At 42.6% G+C, this 18362-nt stretch overlaps 1 protein-coding gene across 10 annotated transcripts in view; it reads right to left on the bottom strand.

Moving 5' to 3' along the window:
- Positions 1 to 18362, bottom strand: part of phf14 (PHD finger protein 14) — a 309934-nt gene that overhangs the window by 27225 nt on the left and 264347 nt on the right. For 7 of the 10 annotated variants that reach the window (XR_005942595.1, XM_041183757.1, XM_041183761.1 and 4 more), the window contains one exon: positions 14208 to 14285. The exons of the other annotated variants lie outside the window; for them this stretch is intronic. Coding sequence is in view for 6 of the 7 variants with exons in the window: in XM_041183757.1 (XP_041039691.1) it covers positions 14208 to 14285 (78 nt within the window). In the remaining variant the exon portion in view is untranslated. The remainder of the gene's footprint in view (positions 1 to 14207; positions 14286 to 18362) is intronic. 10 annotated transcript variants of the gene reach the window in all.

The raw sequence follows: 18362 nt of genomic DNA, 5'->3' as shown, positions 1-18362 counted from the left end.
TGCTTCCATGGATTTCCCTGGCTAACTTGCCAGTGAAACTAAGGCAATTGAGGGGGCTAAAACAATCTTGGACAAAGATACCAATAAATACTTAGCACTCAGACCTGCTTTCTTATCTGCTGGTTGGTTCACAGTGCATTTGCTACTTTGTGCAATTTAGGGGTTACTTTCTGTATTTTGCAGGTTTATTCTAACACATCAGAATGGGAGCTTATGCTACCATAGATTGGACCTCGGATAAGGGCCAAGCTGACCAGCAACACCACCTGCAACAGCCTGCTGCTCACAGACTTGCAGCTCCATAGCAGAGAGAGAGGACCAGGTGGAGGCAGGGGTGGCCAGCAGAGAAGGTTCACCAGAACAGAGAGGGTGAAACCAGCAAAGGGCAAGACTAGCAGAGAGGATGAGATGAGCAGGGAGGGAGGACTGGCAAAAAGGTGCACCTTATAGAAACCACCACCAACAAACAAGGTCCACAGGCAGGGATTAGTTTCATTGACATGCTTAAACACCAGTATCTCAGTAGGCATGTTACATTAAGTGGTGACAGACATCTGTGGGTTCCTGGAAAAAGGCTTGCTGCCAGCTGGTCTTGTGTTACCATTGATTCTTAAAGTCACTACCACCCTCAAATTATTTACCTTCACATCCTTCCAGGGCTTCACTACAGACATATACAGGATCTCCTAGTCAGCCACCCACAAATGCATAACACAGGTATTTGATAATTGTCTGCCCTGGCAATCAACCTATGTTAACTTTGCCGATGATGCCAGCCAGAATGAGTGAGATAAAAACAAAAAAACTGCGGATGCTGGAAATCCAAAACAAAAACAGAATTACCTGGAAAAACTCAGCAGGTCTGGCAGCATCGGTGGAGAAGAAAAGAGTTGACGTTTCGAGTCCTCATGACCCTTCGACAGAACTTGAGTTCGAGTCCAGGAAAGAGCTGAAATATAAGCTGGTTTAAGGTGTGTGTGTGGGGGGCGGAGAGATAGAGAGACAGAGAGGTGGAGGGGGTTGGTGAGGTTGTAGCGACAAACAAGCAGTGATAGAAGCAGATCATCAAAAGATGTCAACAACAATACTACAATAGAACACATAGGCTTGGCTTTGCATCCCACAGATGCAGGGCACCATTAAATGCACACATGGCCAACCAGGCACCCTCAGAACAATCAGGAGTATTCGCTAACCACAAGGGCTTCCACTCCATCAAATGTGCAGCTGTTGTGCCACAACAAAATGATATTTATGCAGATATGTACAAGATCCCCAGGCAGCTGCCATGATATTTCATCCATGCTCCCTGATCTCTTTGGTCGTGGAAGCAGCAGACTAAGGGCTGGCTGCTGGGAGACAAAACATAATCCTGCAAACAAAAGTCATGACACTGGTCAAAAACCTGGCCAATAAAGCCCAAAAGAGGGACAGTGAATACCATATCACTACCACATGTAATTGTCACACCTCTGTGCTAAGGATGTGAGGGTGTATACGTAGCCCACTTTCAATTTACGAGGGATTCAATTCTAAAAAATAGCAAACAAGCTTTAGTCTTAAACAAGATAAGGGTAAGTTTATTACAAAAACAACTGCTAAAAGTGACTTAGGTAAAAGTGATAAAGTTAGGAACTAAAATGCAGATAAAAAGATTAAAGTGCAGATAAAGGAAGAAGATACTTCAAATCAGTCTCTGTGAGATATCGTTGTGGGCCCGTTCCTTGAATTCCTTCTTTCTGTAGTGAAGGGATTAAAGCTTGAGGTTCGGTTTAGCAGCTGTGATGGCTTCTGCAGTCAACCAGTCGATGCTTGCCTTTTTTCAGGTAGGACTCAGCTGGTTTTTTTGGAGAGAAAGGAGGTTTCCTATTTCTCACTAATTCTGCAGTTACAGGACTTGCAGATTGCCTGGGCTTTTTTGGAAGACAAACAACTGATTTCTTCTTTGTCCTCCCTTCACCAAGAACCCTCTCTGATGTTGTTTCTTAGAGCTCTTCCTGGGGTTCTGCACACAAAACGGCTGTTCTCTGCCTGTCTTTATCACAACCAAAACAAAATGGCTGCTATGTTAATTCTGATGCAGCATTGGTCCACCAGGCAAAGAAGTTAGTTATGCTGAGGTCCTTTGAAGTCTTTTCCTGTCTCCCCTTCCCTCAAGAAGTAAAAGGTTCTTTTCACACCTTTCAGAATTCAATGGATAACCCTGGAAGGGTCTTTGCATTTTTAATGACTCTTCATAAACAGCTCTAGAGATATGACTCTGACATGGTTTGAATAAACAACGGAAGGCATCATGTTGTCTGTCCAGACTTCAATTCTTAAAATCTGCAATATCGTAATTAAACATTAGTGATTGAAAAGGCCATTGGTGAGGATGTTCCTCATCTTCAGTGAGGATGTTCTTCAAGTGCCTGGACAGATCTGGAGCTGCCCTTCAGTACACAATAGTGAAGGTCTCCTAAATGGCTGTGGTTTGCTATGCCCTGCACAACATTGTGCAAGGGAGGTTTGGGCCTGCAGGAGGAACAAGGCAAAGAGCTCAGATCTTCCTTGGATGATTTGCAGGGGGAGGAGGAAGAGGAGGAATGTGATGAGAGTAATGTCAGTCCTAAATAATCAACCCTCCATCCTGAGGCTGTGCCACCGTGTTCTAGAATCTTTAGTCAGGAGAAGCAGTCTGTGTCTACCTTATGAGCCCCTTAAGAATTTTGTGCACTTCAATTAGATCACCTCTCATACTTTCATACTCCAGAGTATAGGCCCAATCTACTTAGGACAGCCCTCTCATTCCAGGAACCAATCTAATGAACCTTCGCAGTACCAACCTCCAGGCAAGTATATCTTTCCTTAGATCGAGACACCAAAACTGCACATTGTGCTCCAGGTGTGGTTTCACTAAAGCCTTGCAACAAAGACTAAGATGCCACTTGCCCTCCTAATTACTTGCTGTGTCTGCAAGCTAACTTTCTTTGTTCCTTGTCTGAGTACAGCCATGTCTCCCTCAGCACCAACATTTAAAAACCTCCTTTTTAAAATCTAATATTAATCTTAACTTCCCTAGTAAGCTACGGATGGATCTTTTTTGCTGGGCTTTTCTTTTTAATGGAATGCATTATTGTTAAACATTTTGAATTGAAACCTTGAATATTTTCCTGTGTTTATTTACAACCATGACTTTTAATCAGTTTACCCAATCAACCATAGCCAGCTCTCCCCTCATACCTATGAAATTGGCTTTGTTTAAGTTTTAAGATTTTTGCCTGGAACTGGAATATGTCACTTTCAAACTTAATATGAAATTCAACTGTATTATAATCATTTTTAATGTGAGGTACTAATTAAATTTGACTCATTAGACAATACTAGATCTAAAATAATTTTATCCCTAGTTGGTACCACCACATATTGTTCCAGGAAACTGTCACAAAAGCATTCCACAAACTCATCTTCCAGACTCCCTTTGCCAATTTAATTTGCCCAGTCTATATGAAGATTAAAGACTCCCACTGCCTTTGTTACAAGCTCCATTTCTTGCTTAATGCTCTGTCCATTGTTATAACCACTGTTCAGGGGGCCTATAATCCACTTCCACCAGCATTTTCTGGCCCTTGCTAATTTTCACCCATACTAATTCTACTCCCTGATTTTCAGAGCCACGATCCTTCCTCACAAATGTCCTTACATCATCCATTACTATCAGGGGTACTCCTCTGTTTGCCATTCTGTCAGTTTTTTTGAAATGGTGTGTTCCCTAGAACATTTAGTTCACAATTTTGGTCACTTTGTCATTATGTCTCGGTAATTCCCTTTAAAAACTAGACTTGAGATTGCATCATGCGAGTCCATGTCATGCTCGTTGCCACTTGTTCAATAGGAATGTGGATAAATAATTATAAAGTGGTGGCTGATTTAAAATCCACTGACAGGTATTGATTTACCTCTGTGTTTTCCAGCTCCCAGCATGCTGCACAATTAAAATGAGAGCAATATTGCTGATTACATTATGAAGTGTGGGAAGCAGGGAGAGGACAAAGCAGGGTTTCTGGAAAGAGTTCAGAATGCAAAAGTAAATAAAACTAAATTAGCAATGGGTATTCAGCTATCTAAGCCAGTGTTTCAAATTAATAATTAAAGAATTTCAAATAAGATCCACAGAATGACAGGAGATACCAACAAAGAGTCTTACGTTCATTGCTGTTTTAATAGACAAATCGAAAACTTACCTAAAAGGCAAAATTAAACTCTTAAGGCTTTGAGGAATAAGACCCATTAGTGCGTGTGGAGATTGTGATGCTTGATTATTCCGCCCCTAATCAAGGCAATGCACACAAAATTTGTGCCATCTGCTTGTCTTCACGATTGTAGCTTGCAGCCCAGCGCTGAATATGCCTGCTGACTGGTGGCACGCTCAATAAGGTGCCGAGGTTTGTGTGAGGCTCACACAAGTTAAAGCTAGCCTGTGCTTCTTAAAGTCAGCCTGTACCTCTTAAAGAGGTGGTGCATTTTGGTCATGGAAGGGGCTAGGAAAGACTTTGGTCAGAATTCTCCCTGCCATTTGCAGGTGCCTTTGTAGGCATGGGTGGAGAAAATCAGGAAGAAGCACCGGGTAGCCAATTAGGGTATTTAAAACAAAAATGAAAATACCTGGAAAAACTCAGCAGGTCTGGCAGCATCTGCGGAGAGGAACACAGTTAACGTTTCGAGTCCGAATGACTCTTCAACAGAACTAAGTAAAAATAGAAAAGAGGTGAAATATAAGCTGGTTTAAGGGTGGTGGTGGTGGTGGTGGGGGTGGGGGGGGGGTGGGGGGGGCGCAGAGAGCTGGATAGAGGGAGATAGCCAAAAGATGTCATAGACATAAGGACAAAGAGTTGTTGAAGGTGGTGATATTATCTAAGGAATGTGCTAATTAAGGGTAGAAAGCAGGACAAGCAAGGTACAGATTGCCCTAGAGGGGGTAGGGTGGGATGGGGTGAAGGGAAGGGATCAAAATGGGCTAAAAGGTAGAGATAAAACAATGGATGGAAATACATTTAAAAATAATGGAAATAGGTGGGAAAAGAAAAATCTATATAAATTATTGGGAAAAAAAGGGGAGTGGGGATCGGAAAGGGGGTGGGGATGGAGGAGAGAGTTCATGATCCAAAATTGTTGAACTCAATATTCATTCCGGAAGGCTGTAAAGTGTCGAGTTGGAAGATGAGGTGCTGTTCCTCCAGTTTGCGTTGAGCTTCACTGGAACAATGCAGCAGGGCAAGGACGGACATGTGGGCATGAAAGCAAGATGGAGTGTTGAACTGGCAAGCGACAGGAAGGTCTGGGTCATGCTTGCGGACAGACCGAAGGTGTTCTGCAAAGCGGTCACCTAGTCTGCGTTTGGTCTCTCCAATGTAGAGGAAACTGCATTGGGAGCAACGAATGCAGTAGACTAAATTGAGGGAAGTGCAAGTGAAATGCTGCTTCGTTTGAAATGAGTGTTTGGGCCCTTGAACGGTGAGGAGAGGGGAAGTAAAGGGGCAGGTGTTGCACCTTCTGCGGTTGCATGGGAAGGTGCCGTGGGAGGGGGTTGAGGTGTAGAGGGTGATGGAGTGGACCAGGGTGTCCCGGAGGGAACGATCCCTGCGGAATGCCGCCGGGGGTGGGGGGGTGGTGGTGAAGGGAAGATGTGTTTGGTGGTGGCATCATGTTGGAGTTGGCAGAAATGGCGGAGGATGATCCTTTGAATGCGGAGGCTGGTGGGGTGATAAGTGAGGCCAAGGGGGACCCTATCATGGTTCTGGAAGGGAGAGGAATATGAGAGGGCGGATGCGTGGGAGATGGGCCGTATTTCCATCCATTGTTTTATCTCTACCTTTTAGCCTATTTTGATCTCTTCCCTTCACCCCACCCTCACTAGGGCTATCTGTACCTTGCTTGTCCTGCTTTCTACCCTTAATTAGCACATTCCTTAGATAATATCATCACCTTCAACACCTCTTTGTCCTTTTGTCTATGACATCTTTTGGCTATCTCCACCTATCACTGGCCCTCTATCCAGCTCTACCGCCTCCTCCCTCCCCCAAACCAGTTTATATTTCACCTCTTTTCTATTTTTACTTAGTTCTATTGAAGAGTCATACGGACTCGAAACATTAACTGTGTTCCTCTCCACAGATGCTGCCAGACCTGCTGAGTTTTTCCAGGTATTTTTATTTTTGATTTGGATTTCCAGCATCCACAGTTTTTTGCTTTTATCTTAGTGTCTACTTTGGCACTTTGATTACATTTTCCAAATGCTGCATGGTTACCACGCAGTGTCAGGAACTCAGCAGATCTGAAGAGACAAAATCACAGCAGGGAATCATCGATACTGGCAATTGATAGGCATTCAGGTCAACAAAGGAGCAATATGGCAAGGTTCAGGGCAAGGCTAAATGAATTATCAAGTTATTCCAAATCATATAAGAAGAAAGAATAACATATAAATCCTACAGTGAGAAAGGTGAAGGCGGTCAATAAGATGAGTGATAAGAGGATGAACAAGGAGTCTGCAAAAGACCTGTAGAAACTACAACTGAGGTGTAAAATATAACAGTTAAGTTTGTATTTTCATAGTACAACCTAAAATGGTAGATGGAGAGATGTAAACAGTAACATCTGAGGATGGTCCGACAATAGTTATTATAATAAATGATTCCTTTCCTAATGAATACTAGGAGAAAATATTGAGAACCATGCTCTCCCTCAGTTGCGATACTCCCAAGTAGAACTGACTATAAATCAATTGGAAGCATGTAACAAAAACATTTTACGAATTAGTTGCTTCTCTGAGAGTAGTGAGTGAGCCAAGAGCGCAGATGGGTGAAGCAATGGTAATTATTTTTAAGGGAGTCAATCATTACTGGGAGCATGAGGTGCACTTCATAGGCTGCTGTTGTCCCTTTAAATACAGCCCTCTCAATCACACTGCTGACCTGATGCCTTGCCCATCTCCCCTAAATGGTCAGCAAACCCAGCAGCAGTTAATTGATTATTTTCCATAAGAGCACGTTTCAGGATGCACCACTGGCACAAGGGAGGTTGGGACCTGGAAATGGTCCCGACGCCCAAGAATTTTACACTTCCAGAAGATTCTGACCTTTTTTGAGCAAGATGGAAGCTGAAAAATGGAGAAGGCCTGAGAAAGGGCTCACAGGTTCTTCAGTGCAGTGCTTGAGCCCTTAGTAATGGAAGCGGAGAAAAGAGCTTATTTTTCTGCACAAGACCAGAAGGCCCACCAGGCGTATACTTGGAAGGGAATGGAAGGAAATAGCCAAAGAGGTTAATGCTGCAGCAAGTTCAAAGATCTCACACAAGTGGTTGAGGTAAGAGAATGCACCTTCAAATGCCACCCCTACCACGTGGCACTGCCAACCACACTCCCATCATTAATTGTTAACAATTAGGACTCATGCCAAACAGTCACATGCGCCACCAATCTCACAAACTTACCATTGGTGCAAGCTACTTGCAGCTTTCACATACTTTCAACTGTTCAGTTATGAGACACATATCACCCATATACATTGCACACTCACTGACACTTCCCTCTTGCAAGTCAAGGTGGCACATAAAAGGTAGCAACAGCAAAGAACTGGCGGCAGACAGACACGGCTACATGTCTTGAGCCTCTTGGAAGAGAAGGTGCTCTGAATTATTGGCATGTCAGTCACTGAGGCTACTGAAAATGGCGTCACTGAAACCCTCCAGAATACCTGTATGTTTGCTTTACGTACTTTCTTAAAGCACATTTCGCCCTCATCTAGCAATCTCGTACTAAGTGCAGTCTGCAGATGGTATGACCATGGACCTCTTGCTTTCCACCCAAACCTCTTTCCTTCACCTCAACCCTCTCCTTCTGCATTTATACTTTCAGATATCCAAGAACTGCCACCTGGCCAAGCAGTACAGTCTAACAATGCAGGCAAGAACAAGAGCACATATCTGAGCAAGAAGCACTGCTATTTGATATGGCACTCGCAGCCACCAACTCAGTCACTGGTGCTCCGTGTAATTTTAGAGGGTAATATAGAGGCGGTGTGAGCACGTAATGTGACTTGGCACAAGTGGGCTGCAGGAAGGCCAGCTGGAAAGGATAGTGCATGTGCCAGCTGACTGTCCAGTATAATTTTGCTGAACAACATTCAGGTGAGGACTTCAACTGGACTGCATACAGAAAAAGGCTGATGGGCATGCTGTGTCCTGGGTGCATTGGCAAGCCCATCAAAGAACCTCCTGCAACAGTCAAGGAGCATGGAGGAGTTTGGCTCCAACTTGGCATAAAGCTTTGCGCAGAGCTTGGAGCCCATTCTTGCCAGCGTGGAAGTGGTGGCCAACTCGATAACAGCACTTACAGGCTTAGCAGGGATGCAGAGCCTGATGTCATAGCTTCCATAACTGCATAGGCAGAAGCCACAGAATGTTCAAGTGTTGCAATAGAAGCTCAGATTGACATAAGCCACAGAATGTTCAAGTGTTGCAATGGAAGCTCAGATTGACATATTGAGATCTCTGCTTGTTGCACGCAGGCGCAGAATTCTGCCATCATGGTTGCAGGTACCAGTGCTCATAGAGGCTTGCAGAGTCTCATAGTAGTCCAACAATCTGTGCTCCTGCAGATTACTGGGATTGCTGAGATGCCAGGGGAGTGGCAGTGGCTCCATGGTGCACAACCTTGCTGTCCTCTCTCAGGAAGACAGTATTCAGTGCTCCTAGCACTGTCAATCTGTCAGTGCCCCTGCTGTTGTCTCAGCCAGCCAGCCAGCCAGCCCAGATTGCTGTTGCCCATCTCGAGGCAGTATAGCCCAAAACCAGACTTTCAAGGTCCAGGGTTACTCGAGGGCTTCCTGCAAGACTATGTCTTCTCCTACATTGAATGTCAGCTGACTTCCACGATTCATGCTGCAGCCACTGCGGTATTCCAGCATAGGAGCACTAGGACATCCAAAGACAACCAGAAGACAGACCCTAAGGGAAAGCACAAGGGGGCCAAGTTAAGTATTTTATATATTCTTGGAAATGCTGTAGGATAAGTTGCTCTGGAAAGGGCAATCTTGCAGCATGTGGAAATGTAGGAAACCCAATGCATATATTGACCAGCGAAGGTGGACTTGAGGTAGATAGTAGTCGAGAACCCACTGGCAAATTTTTCAACTGCAACATTAAGGAAAGGGAGCTCATTTGACTGCTCCATTTCAAAGGTAATTTGAGTGTGACAGTCAGCTGGCATATTAAATTGAGATGGAAATTTTTATATGCAGCTGCAGATTCAAATATAGCAAATGTATCATCTACATTTCGGAAATATGCAAAGGGTAGAAGGTTAGGGGTCATTGCCCTGTCGGTAACATAGTAAATTACGCCCAAGCCATTTGCTCACCATGCAAGCCTGATGCTGAAATAGGGTGTGGCAAAGCTACCCTGTGGAATAATGGCTATCCTGATCATATCATTGCTTGCTACATATCGCACAAACTCATGAATGGGCCTAAGGATATCACTTTTAGTCCTGAAAAGTGCCCAGTCTACCTCAGATTACCCTGGTAGGGTAAGGTGTCTTAAAAATTTGAGCAACAGGTGAAGCAAACCATTTCACATTGCTACAATGCAGTAGCAACACAAGTGGTATTCACCACTAGCAGGGTATTGCCGTCAAGCCAATAAGATGTCCTGCCTACCACACAAATAAGTAATGCGATATATGAATTTCAGTGCTGGTGTGATGCCAGATATATAGGTCTTATGTCCTAATGACTGGTGGATCTTATCAAACAGTACGTCCCTTTGGCTGTTCACAACAGGCAGACTACTGGCAGTACTCAAGAGTATAGTGTCCAACTTCAGATGTGATTCTGCAATTGGACAGCACTTAATAAACAAACATGATTGTGCTAAGAATTATTCTGACAGCCAATTTAAGATTACCAATTGGACTCGCAGTGTGGTTCACTTATGCGTGCTAGAAATGATTTATATTCACATACAGGGCCCTGTCCTTTGCAAACAGAAAGAACGTGACCACGTTTTACACCTTTTTCAACTAAACTAAAGCTTGGGAGACAGCCACTCCTTGCTTCATTGCCCATGGTAATTCCTTGACCATAGTCGGCTTGCCTGGTTTGAATTTAAACAAAAGCTTGGCAGTTAACTGTTCCCTGGTGCATTCTCCATGGCAATGCCATTGTCAATCAGAATTCACTTGCCAATTAATCAACATCCTCTTCTCATGCAGTATAAATTGTTATTCCCATTGAGATTTGGTATTCTTGCAAATCTGTCCTCATGAGTGCAAGACAAAAAGCTTCAACAACATGTCTCTTTTTTCAGCAAACTTTAAATATGTTTATCATCATTTACTGTGTTTGGCGATTCCTATTGTCATCTTAAATATAAACAGATGATGCATTGCCAATGGTAGGCTGCTCAGTTAGCCCATAACACAGAACATTATAAAATAAAGTATGAGACTTAAGTCACATAAGGAGATATTAGGGCAGATGACTAAAAGCTTGTTTTAAGTAGTGTCTTAAAGGAGGAAAGTAGGTGGAGAGGCGGAGACGTAGGGATATTTGCATGTTTAGCTTCATGCAGGTTTGTTTCATTAGCTTTCTTGAAATGAGTTAGGTTATTTAGCTTCTATTTCTAGAGAAATAGAATTGAAAAGTAGGGAAGTTATGCTAAACCTGTAATAAACATTGGTTAGACTACACTTAAGAGAAAGATGAAAGTTCAGGGCCAGGACAGGGGTTGCATTAAAAGATGCATGGCCAGGTGACCTAGTGGAGGGGAAGGACATGGCAGAGGCAGCTGTTCAAATTGTCTCAATCTTAGTGACAAAGCCTTCCATGGGCTCCTTGCACTTGCTGCTCAAGGTGAAGGTGGAAGGGATAGGGGAGGAGGGGTTTAAGTAAACAATTTGCAGTAGAGAAAAGAAGTCGGGATTATATTTGCATTCCAGGATGATATAAGAGTAATGAGCTGTTTTAGTAGAGGACAGCAGTGTTTCAAGTGGTCCAGTCAGGTCTGGCAGTGGATGGCTAAACCAGTTGTCCACCATATCACATCACATTTGCTTCATTTGCAAATCAGTTTAAATCTGTGTCCTCTTGTTCTTGATTCTTTTACGAGCGGGAACAGTTTCTCCCTATCCACTTTATCCAGCCCCTCATGGTTTTGAACACCTCTATCAAATCTCCTTTTAGCCTTCTCCTCTCCAAGGAGAACAGTCCCAACCTCTCCAACCTATCTTCATAACTTTCTCATCCCTGGAACCACTCTTGCAAACCTCTTCTGCATTCTTTCCAATATGTTCACATCCTTCTTATAGTGTGGCGCCCAGAACTGTACACAATATTCCAGCTGAGGTCTAACTAGGTCTTATATAAGCTCCCATAAGCCCAGAGAACAAAGGTGGCTGTGAGGTTGTGGTTGAGTAAATTAGTAGCTACAGAAATGTTGCAGCAAACGAAGGGTCAAATGATAGACAGTTGAGATTTAGAAAGTGCAGCTATAAGTGAATTGGAGGATAGCTTATTCCAAGGATGGATACAGAAGTGGGTAGGGTTGGGATGTGGAAGAGGAATGTAAATGGTAAGTGATACAAGGATGTGATCAGAGAAAACCTTATCTGCATTGATACAATGGAAATATTCATGTGAGATAGCAAGGTTAAGTGGGGTTATCAAGAAAATGTGCTGGGGAGTTTACATGTAGGGAGAGATTTAGGGCGGAGAAGAAGCTCTGCACTCTGAGGAGAGAGAACATGATGAGTTGAGGTGAAGGTTGAAATCACCAAGGATTAGAAGTCGTTCATTGCAGAGGCCAAGAAAAGAAAGTAATGAAGGTATCTCGGTGATGAGATTTTTATTGTGCTTGGGTGGGCAGTACAGAATGATGATTTTGAAAGAGAAGTGAGAGGAGTGGAACAAAACGAAATGCTCAAAGGAGGGGAAATAGTCAGTGGAGGAGGGGGAGAGGGCAAGGTGTGATCTGTTGATAAGTGTCACACTGCCACCAAATGACAGGGCAAATGGTAGAGGATGTAGCCAGGTGGGGAGGCTTCATTAAGGGGGAAGGTGTCATCTACCTTGAACCATGTTTCTGTTAAGGCCATGTTGTTGATGAAATCATCCACAATAAGCTCATGGATGGCATGGGCTTGCTTCACAAGTGGCATTCTAGAGGGAGATGCATACAGATGTGGGGAGAGTAGTTGGAGGAGTGAGTTTCACAGGAAGAAGATTGGCAAGCGAGGACACTGGGCCAGAAGTCGAAAAGAGAGTGGGATGGGACAGTCGGGGTTGCTGCCTGTAACAAGCCAATGCTGAGTGCCTCGATGAACCTATCAGAATATGTCAAGAATTGCACAGAGGGAAGTTGTAGGCTTATCTAACAGGGAGTTAAGCCTGTGATAACATCAAAAGAGCAGTTGGATCAAAGAGTACTGAAGGGAATGGGGTAAGTAATTGGGAAGGTAGAGCACCTGAGAGTGGAGAAGGGAAAAGAATATAAAAGAGACTAAGAGGGATAAAGAGAAAAGTCGAAAAGGGCAAAAGTGAAAATAGATAGATGGATTTGGGTCCAGAGCGGCAGCCAAAGTATGCACACAATGGGTGTAGGGAGAACTCAAGTTATGTATGTCTAGTTAAATAGAAATTAAGGTATATAAAAACACAATATTGAACAGCAATAACAAGTAGCTGATAATAATAGGAAAGAGTCCAGAGTTCAAGTTGGAGGTCCTGTGCTGGAATAATGATAAATTAGGTCAGGCAGAATCAACATGAGGCATCAACGAGTTCTTACACTTTCAGACATAAAACGATCTCATTTTTTCCCCCCCAAATACTATAAAAACTATAGAATGGCCTTCACTTACCTAAAACACCTCCAAAGTGACACCGAAAATGTTAAATTTTCATGTTTTCTCAGGTAATTTCTACCTTCAACAACTTAATTTAGTCCAATAATTTTTTCCATCTGGCAGGAAATGTTAATGAGAAATGCTTTCACTAACCAATTAAAGGTATTTTCATTTAATATTACTTCATGGCCGCACTACTTTTCAAAATTATGTCTTCTCTATTTGGAAGGGACAGCAAACATTTTAACTAAAATGGGCAAAGAGGATATCCCATGTGTAAAATAAAACACAATTCGCCTTCACTTGAATGAAGGTCTTAAATCTCTGCAAAACTCTTTCAAGTGTAAACCACTGAGTAATAATCTTTGTCTTTAATTTTCTTCTGCCAGTAAACCCATCAGGGTGAGACAAGTAACTAAATGAATTAGGCTAACTTAATTATGTGCTCTCTCCAGTCAAGATGTAGCGCTACCAGTGCTTGTAAGGTTAATTTTCATTCTAAAACCAAAGTCATCAAGTTGTGTGTTAAATAACTAGTCAAGGCTAAATGGTGAAACAAAACATCACTTGTATGTGGTTCTACAAAAAGTATAACTTCACGAGCAAAAATATAAAGCAAACAGAATTAAACACCACCCACTTTCAAAAACAAATGAAACAAGAAGCAAATAAACACCCTCCCTGTCAAGTGATTTTTTAAAAAACAGTTCAGTGTTTGACTCAGCATGAGTTTTTATTGAATTGAATGATAATGTCAGCTGCCACTTGTGGCTACAATAATTAAGTGGTATGTCAGTCTACTTAATCTAACTCAGTGCGGCACAAATGGTATAATAGACTGAAGTTTCTTCTAGCCACTGCAAAATTAATGGAATGACCTTTAATACCTCTGGAGACACTTGCCAATTTTTCTAATCCCTTTAAAGCTGCTTAGTGAGTGCTTCTGATTAATAGCACCAACTTAAGTAAACAGTAGATCTTTGCTCATATATATCTGTAAGATGCTATAGCCCTGTATCATTGAGGAAAAAGAAAACCTAAAAAATAACTTATCTTTGTCTGCCATGAGTGCTAACTACACTGGTAATAAGTAGCACATTCAACAAATTAATTGCAACTAACTTAATCTATTCCTTATTCAATATTTTATTTATTGCTACTTAGAAGTTTTACTCTTTATCCCACACAGTACAATGGCCGATGCAGTAGTTTGTTCTCTGTACATGAAAAACTCAACAAACAGTAACTGAGAAAAATACAACTCGCATTAAGCTCAATTTCAAAGAAAAAGCCAATTCACAAAGTATATTAAACACAAGGCACATACCAGTGATTGAATGCTACTGCAATCTGGAAAGAAAAGCTTGTCAAAATGTCCATCAAGCTCCATCAGTTTCAGCAGAGCCTGCAGATTGGGACAAACTATTAGCTTCATGCAGGTTTGTTTCATTAGCTTCCTTGAAAAGAGTTAGGACATTTAGGTTTTATTTCTAGAGATACAGAACTGAAAAGTAGGGAATTTATGCTAAACCGGCAACAAACCATGGTTAGACTACATTTTAAGAGTACTGTGTGCAGTTCTAATTACCATCTTATAAAAAGGATATTGAAGCACTGGAGACGGCACACACAAAACTTATAAGAATGATACCATGAATGCGTTGGTATGCATAGCAGAAAGGGTTTGACCAGCTGGGGTCTTTTTTTTGTTTGAAAAAAGAATAATGAGAGGTGACCTAATAGTGGTATTTAAATTATACAAAATTTTGATTGGGTAGATACAAAGATAATATTTCTTCTTGCGGGGGAAAAGCCATCAATTTAAGGTAGTCACCAAGAAATCCATTAGGGAATTCAGAAGAGCAGTGACAATGTAGTAGCTGCTAATATAGGGAGTGGTTGAAGCGAATAGAATAAATGCAAATAAAGGGAAGCTAGACAAACATGAGAGAGAGATGGGGATAAAGGGTTACAATATTAGATATAGATGAGGAAAGATGGGAGGAAGCACGAGTGGAGCATCTCGACCTCCTCCAGAGGTCCCCAGCTTCATGCCAGTCTTCAGCCAATTTGATTCACTCCACATGATATCAAGAAATGGCTGAAGTCCCTGGATATTGCAAAGGCTATGGGCCCTAACAATATTCCGGCAATAGTATGGAAGACTTGTGCTCCAGAACTTGCCATGCCCCTAGCCAAGCTGTTCCAGTACAGCTACAACACTGGCATTTACCCAGCAATATGGAAAATTGCCCAGGTATGTCCTATACACAAAAAGCAGGACAAATCCAACCCAGTCAATTACCACCCCATCAGTCTACTCTCCATCATCAGTAAAGTGATGGAAGGGATCACCAACAGTGGCACTTGCTTAGCAAAAACCTGCTCACTGACACTCAGTCTGGGTTGCTCCAGGGCCACTCGGCTCCTGACCTCATTACAATCCTGAACTCCAGAGGTGAGGTCAGGTGACTGCCCTTGACATCAAGGCAGCATTTGACTGAGTGTGGCATCAAGGGGCCCTAGGAAAACTGGAGTCAAGGGGATTCAGGAGCATAACCCTCTGCTGGTTGGAGTCATCTAGCACAAAGGAAAATGGTTGTGGTTGTTGGAGGTCAGTCAGCTCAGATCCAGGACATCACTGCAGGAGTTCCTCAGTGTAGTGTCCTAGGCCCAACCATCTTCAGCAATTTCATCAATGAACTCCCTCCCATCATAACGTCAAAAGTGGGGATGTACACTGATGACTGCACAATGTTCAGCACCATTCGCAACTCCTCAGGTACTGAAGCAGTCCATGTCCAAATGCAACAAGACCTGGAAAATATTCAAGCCTTGGCTGATAGTGGCAAGTAACATTCGGGCCACACAAGTGCCAGGCAATGACCATCTCCGACAAGAGAAAATCTAACCATCACCCGCTGACATTCAATGGCATTATCATTGCTGAATCCCTCTGCATCAACATCCTGTGGGAGGGTGTTAGTTCTGAACAAAAACTGAACTGGACTAGCCATTTAAATATTTTGGCTATAAGAGCAGGCCAGAGGCTAGGAATCCTGTAGTGAGTAACTCACCTCCTGATTCCCCAAAGCCTGTCCACCATCTACAAGGCACAAATCAGGAGTTTGATGGAATACTCTCCACTTGCCTGGATGAGTGTAGTTCCAACAATACTCAAGAAGCTTGACACATCCAGGACAAAGCAGCCCGTTTGATTGGAACCCCATCTACAAACATTCACTCCCTCCACTATTGGTGCACAGGGTACAGAGTGTACCATCTACAAGATGCACTGCAGGAACTCACCAAGCCTCCTTAGACAGCATCTTCCAAACCCACAACTGCTGCCATCTAGAAGGACACGGCTGCAGACACTTGGGAGCACCACCACCCGGGAGTTCCCCTCCAAGCTGCTCACCATCCTAACTCTTGGAAATATATCTCCATTCCTTCACTGTCGCTGGGTCAAAATCCTGGAACTTCCTCCCTAGCAGCACTGTGGGTGTACCTACAGCACATGGACTGCTGCAGTTCAAGAAGGCAGCTCACCACCACTTTCTCAAGGGCAATTAAGATGGGCAATAAATGTTTGCCGAGCCAGAGACACTCACATCCCATGAATGAATAAAAATGTAACCACTAGCTGGGTTGGTTGGGCTGAATTGCCTGTTTGTGTCAATTATAGTATGTAATCTTATGCATTTAAATTCAATCAAGGCCACTGAAAGAAATTTCAATTTTTAAAGCATGGCTTTAGTCCTTTGTAACAACATACCTACCAAGGCATTATCCAAGACAAAATTAGATATATTGAGCCCAAAGAGAGAAATGGTTCTTAATAAATTAGGAACAAATGTTATCCTGACTGTTCAAACCAATATTTTTGTGATATTGTGTCATACTGTTGTCAGATTTAGACTGGAGGTAAAACTGAACCAAAGTGAAAAATAAAAGGTGTTCTGGACTGCTCCAATATTGAATAATCATGTAGTATTATAATATAAAGAAATATACAATTCTCCAGAGAACAATGCCCAAAAGCAAAACTAGTCAAGTTGTATCGATTTTATAAAATCCATAAACAATTATAATACTTGTTGCTTTAAACATTTTGGACTGCAATGCAACAGGTTGGAGGCAGAACAAATTGAACAGAAAACTGAAAATGGGAAAGTTGTAGAGAAATGAGAGAATTAGGGCATGGAAAGGTTCTTCATTTGAGCTTTGTGGTATTTCTCTTTCTGAGATTGCACTAATTGAAGACTAAGAGTGATTTTCATTCTTAAGATTGCTAGAAGGTCTACAGAATCTGTATATCCTGAGCCACCCACTGCTTGTGTTTAATATTTCAATACAAGGTGACTAAATCACAGGAAAATGTATGGAATTGTGAAATTTGACCTTCAAAATGTTGTTTAAAATTCACTGAATCCTCGCTAATAAAAATGGCATTTGACTCAGTAAATCAGTGGTCCACAAAACACTTCTGTTCAAATTGTATGTTTATTGCAGCAGTACTTCTTTAAGTACAGGATTTCTAGTTATTCATTCACAAAAGACTTTAATAGAATCAAAACTTCTCACTCTGGAAAAACATCTTATCCTGCAAGGCATATCACTGGAAGTAGAGACAATCCTTAATGTCGACTTAGCTGGTTTCCGTAAGGGGCACAGCACATGTGATAAAGTTCTGGCATTCACTATCTACACTGAAAATGGCTTCCAAAAGAACCTGAAGACAGACATAGTGCTACTGGACCTCACAGCTGCCTATAATAGTCTGGCACACTGGTCTGCACTTAAAGCTGTCCAGGATTCTTCCAACCTGGGCAGGGACAGTTGTTGAAACAATCATTCGCAGCAGGCGATTCACGGTCCATCTTGCACAAGGAAGAAGTGCATGGAGAAGACAAGCCAATGGACTGGCCCAAATCCTGTTCAACTTATATACAAATGACCTGGACCAGCCACGTACCACAAGTTCATCCATGCTGATGACATTGGTTGTGCCATCCAAGCTCCATCCTTCTGCACTCTGGACCAGGTCCTTAAAGTTGACAGACTACTGTAGCATATGGCATCCCACATTAAATCCCTCTAAAAACATATCCAGTGTATTCCACCTCCACAATGCCAATGCCAAAAAAGAATTGCATGCCTACATGGATGGCCAGAGACGAAAGCATGATCCCAACCCAACATACTTGGGAGTGACTCAAGACAGGACTCTGTCCTTCCAGGAACATTTGAAGAAAACAGCAGCAAAACTAAAAACAGAAACAACCCCCGAACCAAACTTGCTGGACCTACATGGGGTGCTGCTGCCACAACACTCCAGACCTTAACACCTATCCTATCATATTCCGCAGTAGAGTACTGTGCACCTGTCTGGCAAAGGTTATCTCTCACACAAACCTTGTTGACACAATTGAATGCAACAATCCACATCATAACTGGAACTCTCTGCTCAACACTCCAC

The sequence above is a fragment of the Carcharodon carcharias genome, chromosome 3 (genome assembly GCF_017639515.1).
Source record: "Carcharodon carcharias isolate sCarCar2 chromosome 3, sCarCar2.pri, whole genome shotgun sequence".
In the NCBI taxonomy this organism is placed as follows: domain Eukaryota; kingdom Metazoa; phylum Chordata; class Chondrichthyes; order Lamniformes; family Lamnidae; genus Carcharodon; species Carcharodon carcharias.
This window is presented reverse-complemented; position numbering and strand designations above follow the sequence as displayed.